The 17,630-nt window shown below is 36.0% G+C and overlaps 1 protein-coding gene across 1 annotated transcript; it reads left to right on the top strand.

Annotated features, from left to right (window-relative positions):
- Positions 1-11,474: 11,474 nt before the first annotated feature.
- Positions 11,475-16,401, top strand: LOC129756242 (tectonin beta-propeller repeat-containing protein). The gene is made up of 7 exons (XM_055753049.1): positions 11,475-11,603; positions 11,754-13,899; positions 13,971-14,332; positions 14,392-14,655; positions 14,718-15,525; positions 15,584-16,039; positions 16,100-16,401. Exons 2-7 carry the CDS (start codon positions 11,860-11,862, stop codon positions 16,139-16,141), a joined length of 3,972 nt encoding a protein of 1,323 aa, XP_055609024.1. The 5' UTR covers positions 11,475-11,603; positions 11,754-11,859; the 3' UTR covers positions 16,142-16,401.
- Positions 16,402-17,630: the final 1,229 nt, after the last annotated feature.

Genomic DNA, 17,630 nt, shown 5'->3' with positions numbered 1-17,630 from the left:
TACTACAAAACTTTTTTGTTAATTTTCAGTATTTTGAACTACATACAAAACTTTTTTGTTAAGAATCAGCATTTTGAACTAAATATCAAAATCTAGAGAAACTTTTTTCTTTAAATGATATTTTTATTTTATTGTGATTTACCAACACATCACATGGCGTAGAAAAACGGTTAATAGTTCTCAGCAATTGTTTATTTTTCAGTTTTCATATTCAGACAAACAATTATTTTAAGCAGGATACTTCTTTTGTCACTCGGAATTGGAACACCGCGTGGGGGGAGGGGTTTCTGGATAATAAAAAATATATTTCGAAAAACAAATAAATTTTAATAAATTACACAAAAGCTGGTATGCAACAAAATTGCATACTATAGCATTGCACAAAACCTATAAATCAAGTAATTTGTTATAAAAAAATACAAAAGGTGAAATAGCTCCAATCTTCCACGATTTGTTTTTTGGTCTTGAAATTTTTGGGATATTTGAGGAAAAAAATTTCGAAATAAGCTTAAAACTCTTCAAACTTTATGTATCCCCCATCCGGGATTTTTGGAAATTTTGGAGAGGGGGGTTTCAAAAGAAGAAATGGATATTTGTTCAAGCTTTAATCCAGCTTCTAGTTTTTTTTTTTCTTTATTTTTGTTGAGTAATTCTTTAAATTTTACAAAATTTGCCCGGATTTTTGGGCGACAATTTCGAAATAAAATGCCCAGATTTTGCCAGGTTTTTAAATAAAATTGCCCGGATTTGTTCGGCACGGATATACTTGCTGAAACAATTCTGGCAACCTTAAGATAAGAAGCAATTCGCTTTTGAAATTTACAAAAGCAAGCAATGTAGTTCTGTTTTACGTTGCAAGTTACAATAACGACAGGAGCTCGTAACCGAAAAAAACCTTATCGTAAGGTAAGACCACTTTTCGGTTCCGGACTGAAAAAAAGGCAAAAAAGTACTACAGTCCGGAAGAAACCAGCAATTTAAAACAGCAAAGGCGGTCTACGATGACATCTGAAATGCAAAAACCCAATCCCATACCCTGGCCGGCTAGCATATCAATCGGACGCAAACGTCCTATGACGATCGCCCGAAAACGCAAAATAAACCTTAGGCCCAGCCGACTGACCAGCCCATCCCAGTTGTTTTAATGGCGCCAGAGGGCTACAATTTACGAATTTGAGAAAACTAATACCTCTCAAGTGGCTTGCTTCACGCTGACAGTTTTGGCCCATTCGGCAGTTTTGTTGACTTTGGCACGAAACACGTGGGAATTTCCGGATTTGGGAAGGATCTAGGAAAAAGAACGAGCGAAAAAAAAGGAACTGGAACAGGAAAATGCATTAGATAGAAGCGAGCACTTGAAGGAAAAAATACTAAAGAGAGTGCTGATTTCTTTGGTCGGATTATCTTTTATCAAATTTGTTACTTCCGACCGATGGAGTCGATGGAATATTTCTGTTCTGCGTAGGATACTGATGAGTAAGTGTTCCCAAACTTAACATTTCTGATGATTATGTAAAACTTTGATAGAATTGAAATCTTTCAAAAACACGTGTGAAATTCATTGATCGAATGAGGTAATGATGCGCCTGAAATTATACTACAAATTCAATACACTTTCAACGGAAAACAGATAACATAAAACGCCCATATTTAGGCAACGTATAAATATGAAAAAAAAACGAAACCCATGGGAAAAGTTTATGGCGATCCTATTGAGAGAATCTTGAATGGATCTTGAAGCGACGATCATTTGTTTTTAAGTAAATTAACTAGCATCACTGGAAACCCGTTTCGATGGTTTCGATTCGTCATCGTTCATTTTTGAACCTCTGAACCTACTTTCGTCTAGGGGTTGCTTTTTAGCAAAACCAATAATAAAGTTAAATAAGCACTTCCTACACCTAGCTGCGGGGATCCTTTTGTGCAAGCATTATTTTCCGGCACAGGATCGGATATTTATTTTTTCATCCGACTCAACGAGGAAAGTCAAATGGAAGGATCAAAAGGAGTGGAAAATAGGGAAAATAGCAGACGGTTTTTTTTTCTTCTACTCTTTTTGCAGTAGGTATCCCACCTACCATTCCAAGCGATGACGACAGCTTAATTGGTAATTTTGGTGGTTTCAGTTTCCTACATCAAAATCCGGATGCATGAGGGAACCGACAATTTGTCATTCAGGAAGTGATTCCCTTTTTTTTTAACTCAAGACATGGATGTCCAACAATGGTCAAAACTCCCACTATATTTGTTTAAATTTTGGATAATTAAAGACTTTAGGCCGATTTTGCTTTCTGGATATAATAGCATCCTTATGGCTTTTAATAGAAATTTAAGCCGCTGTTGTCATTTTTAAGAATTTTTATAAGATTTTATCCAGATAAACTTACTTTTATGAACGAATCGTGGAATACTCCCTCAATTTTAACCACGGTATTTACTGCGTCATTGATTGCATAAGCTGTATAAATTAAGGCGTTATACATGTCAAAGACACTTACATTTCGCCTTAACTTATGAAATCTACAAAATGACAAAAACTATGATAAAATTAAAGTTTCAAAACTTAAAAAAAAATTTAAAAAAAAACTAAAAATTCAAAAATTACAAAAATTACAAAAATTTCAAAAATTACAAAATTACAAAAATTGCAAAAATTACCAAAAATAACAAATATTACAAAAATTGCGAAAATTACAAATCATAGAAAAATAACATAAAATTTAAAAATTCCTCAAATATCAAATATAACAAAAATTTCAAAAAAATACAAAAATTACAAGAAATAAAAAGAATTACAAAAATTAATAAAATTACAAAAATTACCAAACTACAAAAATAACAAAAACTTCAAAAATTACAAAAATTATAAAAGTAACACCAAATTACAAAAATAACAAAACTTGACCAAAATTACAAATAATCCAAAAATTGTTAAAATTACAAAAATTGCGAAAATTATAAAAAATTCCAAAACTTAAATTATAAAAATTACAAAAATTACAAAAATCACAAAAATCCCAAAAATTACAAAAATAACAAAACTTATAAAAATTATAAAAATTATAAAAATCATAAAAATTATAAAAATTATAAAAATTATAAAAATTACAAAAAAATACAAAAATTACAAAAATTGCAAAAATTACAAAAATTACGAAAATTACAAAAATTACAAAAATTATTAAAAATAAAAAAATTACAAACATTACCAAAATTACAAAAATTACAAAAATTACAAAAATTACAAAAATTACAAAAATTACAAAAATTACAAAAATTACAAAAATTACAAAAATTACAAAAATTACAAAAATTACAAAAATTACAAAAATTACAAAAATTAAAAAAATTACAAAAATTACAAAAATTACAAAAATTACAAAAATTACAAAAATTACAAAAATTACAAAAGTTACAAAAATTACAAAAATAACAAAAATTTAAAAAATTGCAAAAATTACAAGCATTTCAAAAATTAAAAAAAAAAATTATAAAAATTACAAAATCTACAAATTTTACAAAAATTACAAAAATAACAAAAAATTTAAAAAAATGTGAAAATTGCAACAATTACAAAAATAACAAAAATTGGTGAAGTTACAAAAAACTACAAAAATAACAAAAGTTACAAAAATCACAAAAAAATACAAAAATTACAAAAATTATAAAAATTATAAAAAATAACAAAAATCACAAAAATTACAAAAATTGCAAAAATTATAAAAATCACAAAAATTACAAATATTACAAAACTTACAAAAAATACAAACATTACAAAAACTATAAAAATTCCACAAATTACAAAAATTATAAAAAACTACAAAAATAACAAAAATCACACAAATTACAAAAATTACATAAATTATAAAAATTACAAGAATTACAAAAATCACAAAAACTACAAAAATCACCAAAATTACAAAAGTTACAAAAATTACAAAAATTACAAAAATTGCAAAAATAACAATTGCAAAAATTACAAAAATTATAAAAATAACAAAATATCAAAAATTAAAAAAATTATTTAACACTACAAAAACTACAAAAAACTTCAAATTTTGCAAAAATTACAGAAATTACAAAAATTAAAAGAATAACAAGAATAACAAGAATTACAAAAATTACAAAAATTACAAAAATTACAAAAATTACAAAAATTACAAAAATTACAAAAATTACAAAAATTACAAAAATTACAAAAATTACAAAAATTACAAAAATTACAAAAATTACAAAAATTTCAAAAATTACAAAAATAACAAAAATTACAAAAATTACAAAAATTACAAATATTACAAAAATTACAAAAATTACAAAAATTACAAAAATTACAAAAATTACAAAAATTACAAAAATTACAAAAGTTACAAAAATCACAAAAATTACAAAAATTACAAAAATTACAAAAATTACAAAAATTACAAAAATTACAAAAATTACAAAAATTACAAAAATTACAAAAATAACAAAAATTACAAAAATTGCAAACATAACAAAAATTTCAAAAATTGCAAAAATTACAAAAATTACAAAAATTACAAAAATTGCAAAAATAACAAGAATTACAAAAATAACAGAAATTACAAAAAATATAAAAATTTCAAAAATTACAAAAATTAGAAATAACAAAAATTACAAATATTACAAAAATTACAAAAATTACAAACATTACAAACATTACATAAATTACAAAAATTAGAAAAATTACAAAAATTACAAAAATTACAAAAATTACAAAAATTTTAAAAAACTACAAAAATCACACAAATTACAAACATTACAAAAATTACAAAAATTAAAAAAAATTAAAAGAATGACAAAAAAATACAAAAATCACAAAAATTACAAAAATTACAAAAATTACAAAAATTACAAAAATTACAAAAGTTACAAAAATTACAAAAAAAAAAACAAAAATTGCAAAAATTACAATTGCAAAAGTTATAAAAATTACAAAAATTATAAAAATTACACAAATTACAAAAATTAAAGAAATTATATAAAACTGCAAAAACTACAAAAAATACATAAAAATTGTTAAATCTACAAAACTTACAAAATTACAAAAATTTAATTACAAAAAATACAAGAATTACGAAATTTAAAAAACAATAAAATCAACAGAATTTCAAAAACAAAAAGGATTGCAGAAATTACAAAAAACTAAACATTTACAAACATCACAAAATTACAAAATTCACAAAAATTACAAAAATCAAAAACTAAAAAAAATTTAAAAAAAATATTAAAATTACATTTTTTTAAGTTTTTAAAAATACAAATTGGCAAAGATAAAATAAATGAAAAAGATATAAAATTGAAAAAGTTTATTTCCATAAACAAAAGGCCCATTTTTTCAAGTTTTACTTTTTTTGGCACATTCATATGTTTGTTATTCTTAAAATGATTAGTTTTTAGTTTGAATTTTTTTTTTCATTTCTATTCATTCATTCATTCATCGATCATCCAAATTTATCCAAAATCATCCAAATCCGCATAATCCTAAAATTAATTGCGATTAGTTCGGTTCCTCGACCAAATATAACGAACCTTTTTTTTTTTTTGTTCGACTTTCAACAATTTCCAAAGCGGGTTATTTCTAATCAAGTTCTGTGTATAAACATCGTTTCGTGCAGTCAGCTGATTGGCACAACCAAGGGGGGTATATAGTAGGTGTACTGATCAACGAAATTTTCCAATCAGCCATGTTAGGGTTTCAAATTGGCTACCATGGACACGTTGCGTTTGTTTACCAACAAAGAACTCGAAGACGAAGACATTCGCAAAATAATAAGCCTGTTGGAGAGTTTATGTAAAGGGCTAAACGATATCTGTCCGGAGGTAGGTACTAATCAGCTAACGAACTGAACTGTTTGGTTCCTGTGCCGACTCACTTTGAAATTTTCTAGCCGAAGTCCTGCTGCTGCTGGGAATATCCAAGAAATATCCAGCCCTCGCCAGCTAATGTGAACCGAAAAAGATGCAGTTCAGAAGTAGGTATGTCGTATGCCTTGAGAATGTGAAGTCGAAGAGTAATTTTGATGTAATTTTCTTTTTAGGATTTATTTATGGCAGACGAGGGTTCAGGTATAAATCTTGAATCAGAATGCCAGTCCAGATAATAAAATTCCTAGCAAATACAAAAAAAGACCAGATAATCATCCGTCAAGAGGGAGCTAAAAATAAACCAAACTGTAAATAATGCTCAGAAAATTCCGCTGGTCAACGCAATCAATCCACCGAATCCAACTCCGCAGGTGTTTAACAGGTCATATAGGCAACTATGCAGCAGATTTCCAGACCCTTCCGGGACTACCTTTCTATTCTTGTTTCATTTTGATAAGTGCAGTAATTTTTAAATTTCTCTAAGTGTTCTGCGTCGAACACAGCAAAAAATTTCTAAAAGTACACGGAATCTAAAACACGAGTGATCTATTTTTTCTTGAGTGTAATTACAAAAAGATGTAATTTTAAACTTCTTTCGATGTAATATTAGTCTATTTTCTAAAATTGAATAGAAATAAACTGTTTTGATCTAATTTTACACTGCATCATGCAAAAATCAACCGGTCAACGAAATTTATATCACAAACAGTGTAAAATTATATCTGTTTGATTTAAAATTGAATGCAAATATTTAAATTGTACCTTTTTATATTTCAAGTTAGTTTGCGCGTCGGGCACAAAGTAAACAAGTCGGAAAATTATTCGGAAACGAGTCATTCAAAGGCGTAGCTACAGGAGCACTTAAAAAGTCTTTAAAGTAGTAAGTTTATGAGACGTGAAATAAAGAATATGGTTGAAACTGATAAGTTTTCTCTCCATTACAGCAAGGTCAGATTTTTCGCAGCGGCTGATATCCGGCCAGTGATTATCCGGAGAAACTTTTGTCAGAATAATTCGAGTGTGCAGGATGCTGACCGAAAAATTATGATTTCCGGAACCATTCGAGGATGCTGATCATGCTGATTCGAAAAACATCCCCGTACTGGGGATCATCGGATGCAACAACAATATCAGCCTGACGCTTTCCGAATGATTTTTATGTTCAGTTTTGTAAATAAATGTGAATTAAAAATGATACATGCAGCGTATTTATTCAAGACAAAAGCAAAAACCTTAATATTTAGAAAAAATATCATTATTTACGATAATAAATTTTAAAATTTACATCCCTGTGTATTTTTACACGACGGTTTTTGTGATCCAATCTCGTGCATTGATTTCGATCTAAATTTACATGCCTCAAAAATTACATCCTCGAAAAAAATACACCGTGATAGAATTTTACATCAAAATCGATGTTCCGTTTTCGTGCATCGTTTTCGATCTAAATTTACACGAATTTTTCTTGCTGTGAATGATGTAACAAATATCCTTAATTAAACGATTAAATTAAAAAAAAAGAAACGTGTTCTTTATTGAACATAGAAAAACAAATTAAATTTGGGATTGGTTTGGAAGAAAGCAACAGATCTCGGGAAGAAGCCGTCTCGAACGTTCAGAAGCATCTGAAAAACAAACCGCATAAATAAAGATTGTAACCAAACGATTTCTTTAATAGTCAAATGATGATTTGAGGAAGCGTAAAAAAACTTTTAGCAAACGATTATGGAAACTGTAAAATACATTGCTGGAATCGTGAATTTCAAAATGATTGTATTTTAAATATGTTGTTAGGTTATGTAACTGTTAAAAACCATTAAAACATTTGTATGAAGGAACTGTTAAACAAACAGTTTAGATAACGTCCAAAAATCGCTCATGTTAACATATTTTGCTCTTCAAACTGTTATTGTTGAAGTAATTCTTGAAGTACGTTTATAACGAGACGTTTACGGTTGAAGTCTTGAAACGACTCGTAGTAACGTTCAACAACGCTATGCGTACGTTACTTACAACCGTGCGTGAATAGCTAGAATTTTCGGATTGATAGAACCAATTGTTCCTGGGTATATAGGTTTTATTTACAAAATTCTCACTTTATTTTGTTCCTTTTTATACATAAAATAGAAGCTTCGTTTCTCATGCTTGAATGCCATCCAGTGTTATGAACCCTTACGGCTTGCGCTACGTCGGACGATGTGATAGTAGCTGGCATCCATAACCTGAAAGAAGCAAAAAAAAAGTTCTCAATTTCCCATATTTCTATTGAAATTGTAAAATTCTGTTTTGCTACCTTGTTTGATTGGAATTTTACAGAATTATAAATTACACCTACCTATTGGAAACAGCAATCCGATTCTCCCACGGCAGTCTTGGTGTTGAAATTTCCACGAGCATTGCCACTGCCTTAGCCGGACGTTTAGCTGATTTTATGAGCCCCCTGGATCCGTAATTCAGGTGGTAGCTGTTGAAAATGTAGACGTTTTCGGAAAGTTGTAGCTGGCCTTCCACTCAAACATTCGAAACGACGTCCTCCGTGATCCTCCGATCCGATTTTTGTTGTGGGATACCAGGCGAGGTGCGAAAAAAGCCGAATTAAAACGCGACAAGAGAAAATTGTTGTTGTTTTTTTCCAGGGCAGCAACACGAACGACATCAAACAGTCAGTGGTGCTATGTTTGAAGATTTTTCAAAATATAGACTTTTTTTCTTTTCTTTAATATCTAAATTAATTTATGATGAAGGAGAAAAGATTTATAGATCAAGAATATTATACTTTTTGATGTCTTAACTTAATTCTTTAATGAGGTTGAAATTTGTTTTAAACTGATTAAAAATTAATGTGCAGTCATACACAAATAACCATGAGCACTAAAATAGCAGTTAATTTCGTACTTGTTAGACCAGAGAAGCTCATAAGCTGTGTTTAGATAGCATTTTGACAAGTTATAAATGTTCATTATAATTCTTGGGTATGTCTATGCATAACTTACTATTGAATCTTGTCGATTCCAAAATCAGTACCTAAATTTTAAAAAATCACAAAATAACTTCAATTATGATGTAGTATCATGTAAAATATTGCTTCCAAATTTTATAGTTATTGTCGTAGAAACACTCCATAGTCGTATCAGAATATAAGAAATTAAAGATATTTTCATTATTGTGTACTGATTTTTGTGCAAACCATGTGGCATCTCTGACCGGCGTTTCGTCAATTTTCGACGTAAATTTGACAGAAGGATTGAACGGTATGGGTAACGGTTCGAGATCATTTTTACGATTAATGAAAATTTGAAGGTAACCGTTCAAACCATTCTATCACCGTTCCAGCTACTATCACTCTTTCATATGAACACGCTCGGCCATATTGAACCATAAATGTTTGAAAAATAACCATAATCGAAGTTTTGTGGGTTAAGTCATTTTATGAGTTTTCAGTGAAAACTCATAAAATGAGATTTCACGGAGAACTTGGATTATGGTTATTTTTCAACCGTTTGCTAAAACGGGATAATGGTTGTAAAATAACCGTTTTCCGAAAAGAAAAAAATGAAAAAAGAAAAGATATGGTAATTTAATAAGCAGAAATAATTTATTTTTGTTTAATCATATACATTATATTATTTCCAAAAGAAATTTCCACTCATGGATCATATCGGAACCGGTGGTCGAGCTCGAACCTGTAAAAAATTTAACCAACTAGTACAAGAGACCGCTAAATCGTGTTATTTTGATCAAAATTTATAACCTACCTTTCTAGGGTCCGGAAGGCTGGGTCAGCAAACTAGGACGGACGGAGTGCTGAGTATTAAACCAACTCGGCTCGGAACATTAATCCATCAGTTACTCCGATTCTAACATCCACGTCAGGGCTTAGATATTTTCAAAAATCTTCCCCTTCATGAATGCTGGATCAATCTTCCGGCTAAACTTTTTGCAACCTTTGCTTTTTGCAAACTGCATCTTATGATTGTCTAGAAAATAAAAGAAATGAATAGTTCGATTGACAATTAGTGTACAATATTATTACCTTATCAGCTGTCCGGGAAGAAATTGAAGTCACCAAGTTGCATGTTTTTCTGATTGTGAACAAATTTTGGAAATACAACATTTAATCGTAAATGAGCTCATCCAGTTGCCGTCATTTTTTCCGACATTTTCATCCCGGAAGATTTATTCCTGAATTGTTGCGGTCAAATAAGTTCCCAGCTGGAAATAGTTTCGCAGGCAGCAGCTTCCGCCAGAAATTCCAGCTGCATATAATTTGCCATCCGTTCATCTGAAGGTTCCCGTTGGGATTCTCTACGACACTGGAAATATGGATGATAAATTTCACAAAAAAAAATCAGCATAATTACAAAATTTACCTGCTCTTGGTCATTGGTTTCAACCTTTTAATTTTGTCATCAGTATCCCGGAGAGTATAACTCTATACTTTTTTGTCCAAAAAACGCTGGTATCTGAACTGCAACATTTGATTTGCACCCGAAAATTAATGTCCGAATCAAACGAGTGCGGACCGCTCACCAAATGTTTTCGCTCAAATTTTCAACCATTATTTTGGTTTTCCACCATGTACTTGGAAAACGGTTGAAATTGAACAGTTCATTATGGTTAAAAAATAACAATAATGAAAGTTTTTCTAAGAAACCCATAAAACGGTTGAAAAAAACTCGAAAATGGTTGAATAAAAATGAGCGTGAACGTTCATGTTTCGTTGTTAGCGTTTTCGAAGTAAAGTTTAACAGAACAGCTGCGTTTTTAGAGACAATCACTTTTTCTGGAGCCGTCAATGTATGATTTAGAATATTTGAGATATAGTTTTTTAGTATGCGGGAAACCACAGGACGAAACCGTTGCGAACCTACAGATGAATTGGACAGCTGTTTTTCTGTCCTGAAATCGTCAGAATTGTCCCGATCACAGGAGAAAAGATTAAGTGTGACGTTAACAGATAGGTAAACACTTTTAGAATATCCGGAATGATATGCAGCTCAACTCGGTTGGTTCCAGCGGTGAGTTTTGCGTTCTGCCACCGCAGAAACAGGCTGCAATGTTTTTCGATTGGCTTAAATATCCTCACCGATCCTGCTGTTGTTGCTACACACAAATCCGGGTGTGCGCTCGTTAAAGATGAGCTCGGGCTGCGGATGATCGGTTGTCTGATGACTGCCGGTGTCAGGGAAGGATTCTGGTATTCAAGGGTTTGGTTTGATGGCTGGTTGATAGCGGATATTAAAAAACCTTTTTGGTGTTAGCTATTTAGAAGCTGGCTAGTATGGGAAACACCGGTCCAAGGGAAATCAGCTGGTTTGGAATTTCGGGTTGGTTGGCTTCGAACAAAGGCCGGTGGCTGATGGAAACTGACTTGAGGACACTGAAAATGAACTCTGATTAAATTGAATCAACTTGCTTCACCAAACAATTTTTGTCTTATGTTTATAAACAAAGATAACGAGCACCACCAACACCCGCGCTCTCCTCGCCTACTTACTGCAAAAGTCAGCAAACCTTCTATTAAGAAACCTTGGGCACAACAACAGCACTTTCCGACGGGCCCCTCCTGAAAACCAAAACATTAAACACAATTTTTTCCACAACAAACGGTGCGTGCGTGCTGCTGCTGCTGGAACTGATAAGGTGATTTTTCCACACAAAATAGTCGATAAAAAAGTGAAAAGGCACAAATAATAGTGGTTGGTTGGTTAAACTAGGTAAGTTTGTTTTGTGTTTGATATTGATGTCGGGTTTTTCGTTGGGGATGCCGGGGAAAACGAAATTTTCACCGGGGCGTTTTAGTGCTGCATGAATCACAAATTATCGATTTGTTTCGTATGACTTTTCTCTCTGTCTCTCCCCTTAAGGTGTCTCGGCAAAATGTGTTGAACGAAGGCTGCCTCTAGTCGAGATTGAAGGAAATCTTCCGGGTCGTTCTCATTGGTATTCACAAGGCGAACGAGTTCGACGGCAATGCCAAGTACGTTGCTATTTGCGAACAGCAATGAAGGACGGGTGTACGCTTTGTCGACTGCTGGATCGGCTTGGCGGGAGTTCCTGTACTTGGGACTGGAGTTCAAGCGGATATCCGTAGTTCCGCACTTTATGTGGGCTATCGGCGGGGATCGACAGGTCTATGTGCATGTTTATGGTTTGGACATCCCGATCCGGATTAAGGAGGAAGCTTACGAAAATGAACGGTGGTTCCCGATTGAGGGATGGTCCGGGCGACTTCTTCCGACTGATCGATATAAATTTTCCAATGCGGAAGGTACGGTAGATAGAAACATCAATAACGTACGGTTGCCATCGATGGCCTGGCAATGGGAGAGCAAGGAATGGCAACTGGATCTGACTTTGGATGGGCAGCCATTGGATCACGATGGATGGACTTATGCTGTAGATTTTCCTGCAACCTATCAACCGCAAAAGAATTGGATGTCCTGTGTGCGGAGACGGAAGTGGGTTCGATTCAGGAGATATTGTGCTTTGAACTCGTGGTGCGCTATAGCGCCTTTGCATAAAGATCCAACCCAAGAACCGTTTATAGATGTTTCCGTTACTGTTTGTAACGTCCCAGGGGCACCGGCTGGACAACTGTTAGTGTGGGCAGTAACTGCACATGGACGGATTATGTTTAGATCAGGTGTGAGCACCTCGTCGCCGGAAGGGCTTCGCTGGACCGACGTGACGACTTCTTCCGGGTGTGAAGTATCTCAGATAGCGGTCGGTCCAACGGGACTCGTTTGGGCCACACTTTACAATGGCCGAGCGATTGTAAGGGCTGGAGTAACCAGAGATCTTTTGATGGGGACCGCTTGGCTCGAAGTGAAGCCCCCTGGAAACAATCTGAGCATTGCGCAAGTATCGGTTGGTACGAATTCGGTGTGGTGCGTCACAAATGATAATCATGTTTGGTTCCGACGGGGAGTTCATGGGGAAGCTTCTGGTATTAGCGAAGATGCAGCTATAGGAAGTGGATGGGTTGAAATGGTAGGAAATATTTCCTATATCTCAGTAGCGCCGAACGATCAGGTCTTCGCAGTGGGCTCCGAAGATAGGGCACTGTACTTCCGTTCCGGGGTGTCCAAGTCGGATCCTACCGGTAAAAAGTGGCGCCTGATTCAACTGCCTATGCAAATGAGCCGAACTTCCAGTAATTTTTCTCTTTGTAGTCGACGAAGTGGAAGCGAATCTCCATCGAGTAAACATCGCAGCTTAAACAGCTTGTATCGGGAAAAGTTACAGCAAGAACATGGAGATAACGGAGATAAAACTTCATGCTCAGCGCCAACCAACAATCCAAAGAATAGACCGGAGCTGTGGCATAAACCACAAATCTCACCAGATATTATCAACGCCAAAGGTGAAACGCAACATGTGGGAAGTCTTGTTGAAAATAAAGTTACCAGAAATCTATCGAGCGAAACTGTCGTAGCTTCGAGTGCGCCCTTGAACGAGATCTACGAAATATCCGGGAAGCAACTGAAGAACTCACGAGCCTGGAGTCCAGTTCGAAGTGTAGGATCAGTTGTCGGTACCGAGGCTCATCCAGAGACAGATTCAAGCGTTTTCGAGGGCGAAAGTTCCCGGGACTCGGGTGTCTTTGGCGAGTACGAAGACCACGGTGGATCTCAGAACTGGGCCGAGTGTGAAGTTTTGTGGGTCGGTTGCGCAGCTGGAGCTGTCAGCGTGGATCCCAACCAGTTGCCGAACTGGTTTAATGACAGCTTTGCCAATGCCAACGAACAAGAGCTGATCCAACCGTGGCGGATTAAAATTTTGGACGATCTGAAAAGCCGGCCACCGGGCCCATTGGGCGAAAGCGAGTTCGCGCTGTACGAGAAAGCCATCGAGAAGTCTTCCTGGGTAAAAACGGGCGAAGCACGTGCTTCCAAATCGGGCCACGCTTACGAGGATTGCCTGCTAGAGTTGGAATGGGTCAACAACCAGGGAACGGGACCGGATTCCGGTACCTTAACCATCCTCAACCCGGACGGAATCACCACCAAGGTATAGTTAGACCTCTCTTATTTGAGTAATTGTGCATACATTTTAAAAATCTTTCGTATAAATTTTCACAGATGCAATTTTCGCTATCGGAAATCACATCCATCATGTGCTGCAGTGAACCAGGATCGGCTCGTTTGGCAATTCACGCTCCCCGTTTACCACCGGGCTCATCACCAATCAAAATCCAGTTCAGTGGCGATACCGACTTGGAGGACTGGATTTCGCACCTGACTTCGGTCTGCTGCCAGATGAACGAGCTCCATGGGAAACCTTCACCCCGCTCGATTTGGATCACGTCTGGTATGGGCGACGTTTTCGTTTTCGATCCCACCAATCTGGAGGCTTCGCAGCTGCAGAAGGATTCTCATGTTTATCGGCAGGAAATCGACGTATCGGCGGCCGAAACTCCTTACTTAATGGCTTTGAATAATGGGTAAGTCAGTTATTGAATCAAATTTAAATACTTATTTTAAAAATTTCGATATATTTCAGGATGCCAATTGGATCCTGTCTGGAAATCTCGGGTTTTGTTTGCGACGATGCGGACCAAATCAGGTTTGACCTGCAAAGTCATCCCACTGTGCAGGTCCGGCACAAGATGGAATCTCAGCGGAACATTCCGCTCCACATCAATCCGCGCTTCAACGAGAACATTACCGTATTCAATTCGATGGAATCGTCAAGCTGGAGCAACGACGAGATACGTGACATCAAGATGTTGTTTTCACCAGGGGCCGCTTTCAAACTGGAAATAAGGTCTGATTTAAAAACTTGTTTCGGTGTTCGTTCGCTCGTTAAAATTTGTGTTTCTTTTTCAGGAGTGAATCAGACGGATTTCGTATAACCGTCGATGGAAAAGACTATTCGAAGTTCAAGTACCGCAAAGGTCTGGCACCGGATGCGGTGTACAGTTTGTTCAGCAGTGGTCGAGTAAAAATTATCAGCATAACCTACGACAGTCCCAAGTTGATCATTTCGTTGAAGGACGTATTCTGGCGCCAAATTGGCGGGCACCTTCGACGGGTGCAATCCTGTAGAACGGGAATCGTTTGGGGAGTCGGATACGATAACACGGCTTGGGTATACACCGGAGGATGGGGCGGAGTGTTCTTGAAGGGTCTCGAAACGAGCAATCAGGGAATCAATCCCATGACCGATACACATAACTACTACATATACGAGAATCAACGATGGAATCCTTTGTCGGGCTTTTCGACGACAGGACTGCCAACGGACCGGCACATGTGGAGTGATATTACTGGAAAGCATAAACGCAGCAAGGAGCACACCAAACTATTGTCGATGCATTGGCAGTGGGTGAGCGATTGGATGGTGGACTTCCAAAACCCTGGCGGTGTTGATCGTGAGGGTTGGCAGTATGCCATAGATTTTCCTGCCACCTATCACGCCAAGAAGCAATTCACAGATTACGTCCGCCGACGACGGTGGTATCGAAAGTGCCGACTGTCAACCAGCGGTCCCTGGCAAGAGGTTGGAAACACCAAAATTGTCGATGTTTCTTTACAACCGGACAGTGCCGAAATGGATTGTAGCGTTTCGGTTTGGGCTGTGGCAGCCAATGGAGATGCACTGTATAGACGTGGAGTTTCCCTTTCCCAACCAGCTGTAAGTACTAGCTTTAAATCGTTAATATTGATCTTGATTACATTTTTAACATCCTCAGGGCACCGGTTGGGAACACGTAGCTTGCGATCAACCATTGATTAGTATAAGTATCTTCGATAATAAGGTATGGGCAGTCGGTAAGAATGGAGCCGCTTTCTGGCGAAGCGGAATCACCAAAGAGTTTCCAGTGGGTAGCAAATGGATTCCGGTGGATCCGCTACCCGGAGTTAATTTCAAACAAATCTCGGTTGGCCGGGCAGGAATCTGGACCGTCGATACCAAGGGTCGACTATCGGTTCGTGAGGGGGTAACGACAACCTGTTCCGAGGGCACCCAGTGGAAGCTACTGATGAATGTTTTGAACGATCCTCCCCATTACGAGGGTAACGTTGGATTCAAAAACGTTTCCGTTGGGGAGCACGTATTTGCTGTATCTCAATCTGGTTACATTTGCAAACGGAACGGCATTAGCGCTAGCAACCCACTTGGATCGGGTTGGTCTTTGGGAATTCAGGTAAATTTGTATAATGTTGTTCGATTTGCACCTTCCTAACATTTTTTTCTCAATTCACAGGGCAACTGGCACTACGTGAGCGTCAATGGATTTTTGGACTAAGAATGCGAAGCTGTTATGGGCCATAACTAATCTTTATCAACTGCATGAATCGTGATATACAAAATCTTTACCCATTTAAAGTATTACCTTGATGACGCGTATTTGGGCTGCTACCCAAAATTTACACCTACTTACCCGTTTACTGCTAAAAGTGCTTAACCCCCCTATGTGAATGTTCTACTACTTAAAAAAAATAGGCTTCAGGATGAAGTCCAAACCCGCTAACGGAATAAATGGTTGCAAGTTTATTCCAGCTCAAAGTCTCAGTGAACTCTATCCGTTTATCCATTGAAACAGACCTATACAATATTTTGTTAAATTTAGATATTTAAATCAAAATTCATAAGCGGAAACGTGTGAAGATACGCTACGATGAACTGTGACTGAGACCTGTATAGAGAAACACACAATTGAACTCCAGAAGGACAATGGCCAGGAGAATTCGACGTTGGAAACTCGTGACGGCGAAACTTAAGAGCGGAGACCGAGCCTGCTGGCGTCAAGTAAAGGAGAGATAGTTGTTCATCAACCGAGGAAATATTTTTTTTCGGTCGAATATTTGTGAAGTCAGATGCTTAGGTAAGTGAATATGAACATGTTACTTATTTAACCTTATAGCACGAAAACAGGTGCTAACACAAATATCAAGCTCTCGTAACTGATGCGGCACAACTGGCCTCATCGATAGCTAGTTACTGGGATGTTTAATTATGGTCGTGTGTACTTTCAGCATCATTTGCAGGCATGTTTTTTCGCAATCAGCCCGGGGTTTTTACATGGTTTTCAGAATTAACACGACATCGAAGAGAAAATGTTCGTAAAAATAAAAGAACACTTCAAAATTTTTGAAGTTGGAAGAAGAGCTCTGACGTTTAGAAGACGGGGCCTTAGACATGAGGCCATGAAGCATTATACAAAGATTAGATACATATGTGAGACATAAGACCTGAGACATCAAAAATGGGACCTTAGATCTGAGACCTGAGCTCTACACCATGAGACGTACATGCATGAGACTTGAAACACGAAACAAAAGCGGTAGCGCACCACCTGAAATGTGCCCCAATAAACTGAGGGAAATAACGAGAGAGCTGTTCCTTCAACATAATATCAATAGCTGGCCGCAAGTCCCGTACGACTGTGATACGACCGAGGAGGAGTTAATATCGTTGGAAGATCTGCGCGACATCGCAAAATCCCTTCAGTTGGAAAAAGGCTCTCGGTCCAGATGGTATCCATTATGGAATTTCCCGAAATGTTCCGATCGTAACTGCAAATTTGTATTGAGGAAAGGATGTTTGCAGAGGTTTGGAAACGGCAGAAGCTGGTTCTGCTGCCCAAACCAGGAAAGCCTATTGGGAACCCATCGGCATACAGGCCAATATGCCTACTGGATACGGTTGGAAAGGTTCTGGAAAAGGTGATCTTTAATCGTATCCAGCGTTATACCGAGGGCGAAGGCGGATTGTTCAAAAATCAATTCGGCTTT

Source organism: Uranotaenia lowii, chromosome 3 (assembly GCF_029784155.1).
Source record: "Uranotaenia lowii strain MFRU-FL chromosome 3, ASM2978415v1, whole genome shotgun sequence".
NCBI lineage: Eukaryota > Metazoa > Arthropoda > Insecta > Diptera > Culicidae > Uranotaenia > Uranotaenia lowii.
Note: the sequence above shows the minus strand (reverse complement) of the source record. Positions and strands in the feature narration are given on the sequence as shown.

What these genes read in the sequence shown, in the direction of transcription:
- LOC129756242 (XM_055753049.1), top strand. Translation starts at nt 11,860, where the DNA reads ATGCCAAGTACGTTGCTATTTGCGAACAGCAATGAAGGACGGGTGTAC. An exon ending in TTAATGGCTTTGAATAATGG is followed by an intron (nt 14,333 to 14,391) that starts GTAAGTCAGTTA and finishes GATATATTTCAG; the next exon opens with GATGCCAATTGGATCCTGTC. An exon ending in GCTTTCAAACTGGAAATAAG is followed by an intron (nt 14,656 to 14,717) that starts GTCTGATTTAAA and finishes TTTCTTTTTCAG; the next exon opens with GAGTGAATCAGACGGATTTC.